This window comes from Solanum stenotomum, chromosome 2 (assembly GCF_019186545.1).
Source record: "Solanum stenotomum isolate F172 chromosome 2, ASM1918654v1, whole genome shotgun sequence".
NCBI lineage: Eukaryota > Viridiplantae > Streptophyta > Magnoliopsida > Solanales > Solanaceae > Solanum > Solanum stenotomum.
Window position 1 is genome coordinate 31,283,582 of NC_064283.1, and position 9,556 is coordinate 31,293,137.

General features: G+C 39.3%; 1 protein-coding gene across 1 annotated transcript; it reads right to left on the bottom strand.

The window, feature by feature from the left end:
* Window positions 1-319: 319 nt before the first annotated feature.
* On the bottom strand, window positions 320-1,036 carry LOC125855902 (uncharacterized). Its single transcript, XM_049535553.1, has 3 exons — window positions 938-1,036; window positions 794-856; window positions 320-556 (listed from the first exon to the last, which is right to left on the bottom strand). The coding sequence occupies exons 1-3, from the start codon at window positions 1,034-1,036 to the stop codon at window positions 320-322; spliced, it is 399 nt and encodes a 132-aa protein (XP_049391510.1).
* Window positions 1,037-9,556: the final 8,520 nt, after the last annotated feature.

Consider the following 9,556-nt stretch of genomic DNA (forward strand, 5'->3'; position numbering starts at 1 on the left):
GGCGGAGGCTGTTGTTCATGCGGTAAGTGGGTGTTATGTTGCCCAAGAATCCTACCTCCATACTTGTATTTTTATTTATTTTCACTGTTTTAGTTGTTTCTTGCTTACAAACCCCTATTTGATACTTGACGCTTGCGTCACCCTTTTCAATTTGTTATGTTTTCATTTACCAAAATCTTTAGCTACGATTAGTCTTAGAAATTTTTGCACTTAACCACTAATTTGCACGCTCACTCTCTTGGGACTCAACCCCAACCCTTGGTTGGGTTACTAAACTATTGTACGATTATACACACTTGTATCGGAAGTTGTGTCTTGATTACCTAAATATCAACGTGTCGTGTATTGACGCCTTCGTGGCCACCCATAGAAATTCACTCTCCAAATCCTCCAGGTCTTTGTACACAACATCCTCACAAGCCTCTAACTCCTCCTCATTCGTCTCAGGTATGTCGGACTCCCCATCCTCATCAACCGTAGCAACTCCAGTAGTAGCTGGAATAGTAGGCATCTTAGAACTGGGGTTCTCAGCGATATCTACACCACCCCATAAAAACTATATGTACATGAATTTCAAATCATCCACATCCCAATGTAAACCAATAATATCAGCCTATGAGGCTGTCAAATCAGTGAAGTTGTGGTTTGTCGTCTTACACACCTCAACCCGAGCGGTGAGGTGATCCAATGCACGTCAATGGGCCATAATTAACTCTTATTTTTCCCTAAACTCTTCCCGAATGAAAACCATTGCAAAAACTATAGCTCAATCAATCATGGACATGACGACGACCTCAACCCGAGAAGCCCTCACATCAACTGAATGGGAAAGGTTGCCCATTTTGTAAATCATGGCCTGAGTCAAAGAAAGACGGGAGATAGAAACAGGAGCAGCAACGGTAGAGGATGAGGGGGCAGGTATATATGAGGGCTAAACTGCTGAAGCGGACTGAGTATGGCCAGCCTCCATGGACTCTACATCAACTACAAGGGACGTGTCCACCGAAGCTCTATTCTTCTCCGCCTCATCATTCATTTACTGCACTTCAATCCAATGAATATCACAAGGCGAGGAGGGAGTAACGTCAATATCCATCTTTGTCACAAAGGGCACACCTGCTCTGTGAAATAAGGCATTGATCAAGACTGGAAATAGCAATGAGATTTGATTTTGTTTGGCCTGTATACCATTTCATGTACAATGATGGACCTAAGATTTAGCCTCTCCTAGGTGATGATACACCGCAGAAGTGCAGCTTTCGTATGTTGGATGATGGACTCATTCTGTGATGACATCAATATGTTGCTAATAAACTGAACTAGTATTGTGTCGCGATGTCCAGGTTCTTCCTCTCAATAACTTCCCCGCTTCAGTCCATAGGGGTGTGGTATCACACAAAAGTGGGGCAAGCCACCCCTTCAGATCATCTAGAGTCTGCGGCCAGAAAGTGTCGAATATGTACCGTGCAGTCTAACTCATCATTTACGTCTGTTTCACTGCACTTAACATTCTTTCATCACATCTCTACAAAATCAATTGGTGTTATCGACCCTGTCTTTCTTTTCCCTTTTCGGATCAACTTTGCACATCCCTCATTGAATTTTCGAACCTATGTAAGCACATAATATGAGGGTTCAGTGAACTTCTAGAATTTGTTGTATTGCAGGGTCTCCCAAACTGTAGGATATCTTTCCGCCCTCCGTTAGTGGACAACCGTTTCTCCTCAAGTATCGTTTGCAAGCCAACGACCTTCAACCTATAAATGGACTGAGGAGGATGTGCTGCAACATGAGGCACTTGTTGTGCCTGTGATGCTGGAGGCAATGTCAGTGGATAATGAGCTACTTTAGACCGCAGCTTTGAACGTTTTCGATTAACCAACTCAAATTCGGGCACCGGTGAATATATTGGAGTCTCGGACCCTGCAACTTCCTTATTTTTAGACTCGGAGGATGTGAGGTGGACGGAATTAATGCCCAAACTCTCATATGAGCTGGACTCTGACACGACCTGTTTTTTACCCTTTCCCTTACCACTCACCTGAGGAGGTTTAGGACGAGTAGTTCGGGGAGTCTCAACCTCCACCGCGATCACAATCCGTTCAGCCTTCTTCTAGGGTGGTGGACCTCATACTGGAACCTTAGGTCTAGCCATACCTGTAAAATCACACAAAAGAGAATAAATGAGGTTGCAGAGGGTTAGTGAAATAGAGTTCTCAAAAAAATGCAGACAGACTAGCCAAACGGTTCGGTGAACAAAAGAGGACTCACCAAATGTTACAGAAAATATAAGCAAAAATTTCAATTAAAAAAGGTGAGACCAATATCTATTCAACGAGTCGCCGAGCACACTCTGTGACTGACAGAGATCTCACCAAATGTTCCAAAAATATTTAGCAAAAACAAAGGTCAAAAAGGTGATATTAGTACGATTCGGTGACTCGCCAAATCACTCTGGTGAGCTAAAGAGTCATTGCTGAAAGTAACAGTGACTCCCCCTCATTAACCTGGAAAATAGGCAATGGGGAGGTTTTTTGGCGATACGATGAGTCAACTCGGCGAACTCGACGAAGCTTGTCGAAATGGCAAATGCATCACCTCCCCAATCATTTTTTTATTTACAACCAACATCCTATGACACATCAATTTAAGCATAATGTCCAACAATTTCAATGTAACCACTATGAATTTTTAAGCTGGTGTACTCAGACTTCCCCTAATTGATTCAAATTCAACAAAACGATTATTTTGCCCTTAAGAACAATGTCACACAATCCATTATCGGGCAAAATCATCATTTGGTTGAAGTTGGGTTACTCAGACTTCATATGTACACTAGCAAACATGCAACACCAACAAATTCAACATCAGACATGAGGAACTAACACAAATTGGTCCACAAGATTGATTTAACATGTTCGATTCGAATTAAAACTATATAATTCAATGAGCATACAATCAAGGCAGAAAATTCAAATAAGCATGATAGACTCATTACACTAACCATTAGCATTTCCAGTGTAGTATTAAAATAAACAATATTAGGGAAACCAACCTCAAATGAATTAGAGAAAAACTAGGCAATGAGAAAGGGGAAAGAGATTACCATGACTCTTTAGATGCAACACACATGATACGCAAACAAACAAACTGTATTTTAAAGTTTGGTTGAAAGAGTAGATGAGTAGAAAATTTCAAATAAAAGAGAAGATTTCAATTTAAAAGGCGAGGGACCCTTCAGTTCGTTCCCCATTTGATGACCTTACTAACGTCGCCGAGTCAGTTCGACAATCCACTAATTGGGCCTCAGCCCACCAAATCTTACAGAACCTATAGCCCTTTAGAAGGTGAAAAAGGTGATCTCGATCGGGTCCACCGATCCAACTCAGTGACTCATCGAGTGAGTTTTGAGCTCACTCAATCTTCTAGAGCTTTCCTCAATTTTGACATTCAAGGGGTGATGTATTTGGGTGATTCAGGGGACCATTCGCCGACTCACTGAGTGTTCTAGACTCTTGCCCATTTATCTTTGTTCCAAAATATGAACTCCAACCTGCATATCTAACAAACGTTATTCAAATAACAAAAAAGTAAAACTTAGGTTGCCTCCTAGGAAGTGCCTTAGTTAACGTCGTGACACGACGTGGACATGCATGCAAGCATCATCCAAATACACCACATTAATCACTGTCACATTGGGCCATTCTCCAAAGTAAAGCTTCAACCTTTGCCCATTCATCTTGAACATTAACCCACCTTCATTCTCAACTTAGATTGCTCCGTTTGCAAACACGTGACTTACTTTGAATGGACCTGACCATTTTGACTTGAGTTTTCCTAGAAAGAGCCCGAGATGATAGTTGTAAAGTAACACAAGATTATCAACATTAAACTCTTGATGAAGGATTTTTGCGTCATGTCATTTCTTCATTTTCTCCTTATAAAGGGCTAACCTCTCATTAGCTCAAAGCCGAAACTCTTCCAAAGAATGGAGTTTGTCAACTCAATCCTTCGACGGATTTTCCCAATTCAAGTTATGGCCTTCAAGGCCTACAAAGCTTTATTCTCAAGTTCAACCGGTAGATGACAAGATTTACCAAACACCAATTGGTACATGGACATACAAATCAGGGTCTTGAATGTATTTCTATACGGTCAAAGAGAGTCATCTAACTTCCGGGACCAATCAGTTTGATTTGCATTTACGGTCTTGGCCAAGATTCCTTTGATTTCTTGGTTTGACACCTCAACTTGCCCACTTGTTTGTAGATGATAAGGGGTAGCAACCTTATGCTTGACTCCATACTTGCTTAACAATGATGCGATCATTCAGTTACAAAAATGAGATCCCCCATCACTAATGATTACACGTGGAGTGCCAAACCTCGTGAAAATTTTCACTAATGATGGCTGTGAAGGATAATCAAATTTATGAGGATGTGCCAGTTGAAGGTTGAGAAACAAATAAGTTGCTTCGGTTAAGGTTTTTTGGAGGAGAGTCTGTAGAGGGAGCTACTTGGAAAGCAGAAGCAACCATGAAGGCCAAGTATCCTAATCTCTTTCCTTCCAATTCCATTCGAGCTTGAGGTAATAGTTCCTCTCCAATTTTTCAGTCATTGCTGTGTATCTTTAGTCTTAGTATCATGTTCCTTTAGGTGTACTTGAATTTTCAGCGTATTTGCATGTTCTTGGAACTTAGTTCAGTCAGATTTCAGTTTCTAGTGCTTAGTGGTAGGGTTTGCAGCTCTTTCCCTCCATATTTAGTTAGCATAATCTTCATTCGAGGACGAATGTCCCCAAGGGGGAGATAATCCAACACCCCATATCCTAGTTAGACCAAAATGCAGATTTCAGAAGTTACAGGTGCCAACGATGGGCACCACCCATGGACCGTAGATCGATCTACGACCTGACCCACGGATCCTAGGTCAGACCATAGGCCATGATCCTGGTCCGTTGATCAGACCCCTCAACAACCCCTCTTTGAAGCCAGTCTATGATTGACAGGACTAACCATGGGTCAGTCCACGGACCGTTGGTCAGTCCGTCGGTTGGCCCCGACAGCATTTAAGTCACTGTTGGACCATTAAACTACGTTGTTTTAGTCAGATTTAGCCTAGTAATTTAATTAGAACTTACCCTAGTCAACTTATTCTCCAAAAATTCATCAAGTTGAACAAACAGAAGGAGAAGAGTCGACAAACCCTCTCCAAGAACGCAATAAGGCTTCCTTCAGTTCCATCCCCGAAATCGAAATAATTCTCCGTGAAATTCGTCAATAGGTATGTGAGATTTAACTAGTGGGTTCCTTTCACCCATTCGGTCCCTATAATTCAGTCAGATTCTTGATTCTCTATATCATTTAGACCTAAGGTTTCTAGAATTTCAGAATATATGATGTGATTTAGTTGTTAGACTAATCCAAATCAGATTATTATGTTTTCGTAGAATTGTTGCTTAGTTCTTTGCATAAAAACTCAGAACCCTAGTTTTGTAGATTCATTTAGTTCATGGATTACACTTGCTAGGTCAGTTTATTCAGATATACATGCCTAAGTAAGAATGTTTCATTATTAGTACATTAATGTTGCATTTTCAGTAAGCATGTCAATATTTTGAGCTATTCAGTACTACAGAGCTTCAGTTATAATGTGTTATTTACATAAACAGTTGGGAGTAGGCTTAATACCGAGTGGACTAAGGGTCAGTCACCCTCATAGTTCCATAAATACGTGTGCCTATAGGTTTATAAGTCCCTTATGTGGGCATCAATTTAGTGATCACGCCAGTCATGCCTCTATATCTCTGGCAGGGTATATTGGGTCCACTCGATGGGGCGTATACATCGAACTCCATATTTACCTCACGTGATTTTATGTCGGTTATTAGTAGCTCTCACATTCATATTCTATTACATCGACCAGGTTACCAGTTAAAATACAATATTCAGTTTTATCATGTTATAAACTTGGTCCTTGCATTCAATTTAGTTCACATTGAGTATTTTCAGTATAGTTATCATGCTCATCTTTTATTATTGTGCAATATGCTTTGTTAAGTTATGTATATTGTTCAGCTATTTCTATCCTACATGCTCAGTACTTTTCAAGTACTGATGCATACTCTACGCTACATCTTCTAGTGATGTAGGCTCAGGTCCTCAACATTCAGATCACACATAGATCGATTCAACATCTCAAGTTCAGCAGCATCAGTGGTGAGTCATCATTCTTCGAGGACGATTGACATGATTATCATTCTACTTTCAGTCTTTAGTTTCAGTTTTGCTAGATTTAGTTAGGGCATGTCCCAACATCTTTAGTCAGTAGAGGCTTTATTTCAGACATAGTTAGATTCAGTTTTAGCTTTGGAGTTTGATATTTCAGTTGTCATTAAACTCACAGTTTCTTTATTCATATAGTAATGGGTATTCTCCATCATTTCAGTTTCCGCATAGTACTTTCTTAATTTAATATCTTTAAGTATTCTTATGATATGCAAGCAGGGTTAGCTTGGGGTCACTCGTGATCCTAGGTTTCATGTTTGTGCCCTGGAGGTAGTTTCGGGGCGTGACAGTCTAGGTAGAAGTACCTATGTATTATTCTTGTTACTCATATGGAGCTCCTCTGTCATGGCAGCCCTCCATTTAGAAATTTGCTATGCATTGTCTACACTTGTTGGCTTTAACATAGCAACATTGCATCTGCTATATATATATATATATCTTCAATGGATCTGGTACCTCTTATTGTAAAATCATCAGAGTCCGCCTTTTCCTCTAGACGCACTTTGTTCTTGATTCGTGATATGTAAAGAAGAAACAACCATCTTCTTCTAGTCCCATACAGTATCCTAATCAAATTTAACACTTCTACTTACATGGATTTGTTGTGAAATAGGATTTAAAATCCTATATCCTTTAGAAGTGCTGTTGTATCCCACAAATATTCCAACACCAACTCTTTGATCAAGTTTATCCCTTTTAACGTCAGGAATATAAGAGTAACAGATACAACCAAGCACTTTAAGATGAGCAATTGATGGCTTTGTTCCAATCCATGCTTCGTATGGAGTCTATCCTTCAACCGCTCTCGTCGACAATCTATTTTCTAGATAGACATCAGTAATGACAACTTCAGCCCATAGCACCTTAGGCCGGCCTTTCTCAAATAGAAGACACCGAGCCATATTCATAATGGACCAATTTTTTCTTTCACTTAAACGGTTTTGTTGTGTTGTTTAATTGACTGTAAGTTGATGATTAATTCCTGCTTTCTAAAGAAAATCCTTGAATTGATTGGAAGTGAACTCGGTCCCATAATCAGACCTTAAGATTTTTATCAAAGAGCCACATTGGTTTTCAACAGTTGCTTTAAACCTTTGAAACGAAACAAATACTTCAAATTTATGTTTCAAAAAGTACACCCAACAAAAGCTTGTAAGGTCATCAATGAATAAAAGAAATATTTTCTTCCATTATAAGAAGGAGTGCTCATAGGTCCACACACATTAGTGTGTATTAGTTGGAGCTTTTCAGTAGCTTTCCATACTCGATTAAAAGAAAATGGTGATTGACTTAGCTTCCCAATTTGACAAACCCCACATACATTTGAGGTTTCATATATGGAAGGCATATCTGCCACAAGATCCTTATTTTGCATCAATTTTAAAGATTTAAAATTCATGTGACCAAGCCTCTTATGCTCGAAATAAGTTTCATCTTGTATGCTGACAGAAGATCCAATGTCAGTATGTTTCCAATCAAGAGGGAAGCTTTGGTTGTTCATTTTGAGTGAGAGCAATTTTATACCAGTTGGATCCATGATTTCACATGTTTTATCTTTAAATAACATGGAATAATTTTATCAAGAAGTTTTCCAACAATGAGAAGACTTTGGCTAATTTCAGGAACAAATAATACATCAGATATAATCTTCATACTTGAGGGTGTTTAAACAGCAACAACTCATTTGCCCTTTGCCTGTATAAGTCTGCCATCTCCAAATCTGACTTTGGAGAAATAATATTTGTCCAGCTATTCAAAAATGTTAAGGTTAGTTGTTATGTGATGTGTGCATCCACTATCAACAAGCCACACATCATGATCTTGAGCTACTATATTGTATTCTCCAGCAATTGAAGCAGCAAACAACTTCTCTTCAGGATCTTAAAAATTTTCAGTATCTTGAGCTGGCTGGATTTGATTTGTTTTGCACACCTTATCCACATGACCAAACTATTCTGACAACTTGCATTGAACTCCAGATCTGTAAAAACAAAACTTGTCTGTATGATTGGTCTTTTTCGAATAGGGATAAGGTGGATACTTGGATCACGTATATCTCCCTCTGTTATTATATTGTTCCTTCTTCTCCTTACCATGTCTTCTATTTTGTTTCCTTATTTTTTTTTGATAACCGAGAAATCCGTCTGTGACCCGTCCTTCGGACCAATCACATCCTTCTAAACTCGGTGGATAATGGGCCCGCCCCTCTACCCTTCTCCACTTAAATACCGGGCTTCGCTTTGCATGGTGTGGGGCTTGAACCTGCGACCTACGCCACAAATCCTCCACCTTTGCCACTTGAGCTAGGCCTTGGGGGCTTGTTTCCTTTTTGATTCACCATCCAACTGATCTTTAGATCTTTGAACAACCACAAGAGCAATTTCACTTGTACTCTCTTCCTCTCTAAAAGTATTCCTTTTCTCCATAGCTAGAGGAGTGTTGGATAGTTCATTCAATGTGATACGAGACATATCCCAAGTATTTTCATGATTCTATCAATATAATCTTTCACTTTTTTGGTATCTTTAATTCTTAACATCTCAAAATCTTTTCTTAGATTCAATATTTGCATTTTCCTCTTCCTATCACTCCCTTGGAATTCTTGCTTCAGCATATCCCAAGCTTCGTTGGAAGATTCACCTGTCATGATCCTGGAAAAAATTAAATCTGAGACAGTTGCGTGAATGAAAGACAGGGCTATTGGACCTTTTGCGATCTCTTCGTCATGACTTCTAATCTGCTGAAGAGTTGGGTTTGCTCTCAAAGGTTCTGGAGCGCTATCTTCCTCAACATACTTTCATAATCCAAGACCTTTCAAGTATGTTTTCATCTTCACTTCCCAAACTTGGTAGTTCTCACCATTAAAGATAGGGGTGAAAAGGGAGAGCTGCTAGAGGCCATGTGAAAGGAAATAGAACAAAAAAAAAAGACCTGGACAAGTTAAACTTGGTAGGTGATCTTGTTGTGTTTTTCTCTATCATAACAGTCCCTGAAAATCAATTTAGCTCTGATGCTAATTGAAGGAGAGATAGAGAAGACATATATGATAATGGAGAGATAATTTGGAGACAGGGAACATATCATTTCATTAAGCAAAATCTTATTACGTATATAGATACATAAAGTGGTGTCAAATCCCCTAAATCCTGGAAATTGACTCCCCGTTTTGTGCTTAAATCAAGCAGCACCACATATTACAATATCTTCTACATTCCTCAACTTTGCATTAAAATTAATTCAAAAGTTATAACAAAAATAACAAGACAAAAG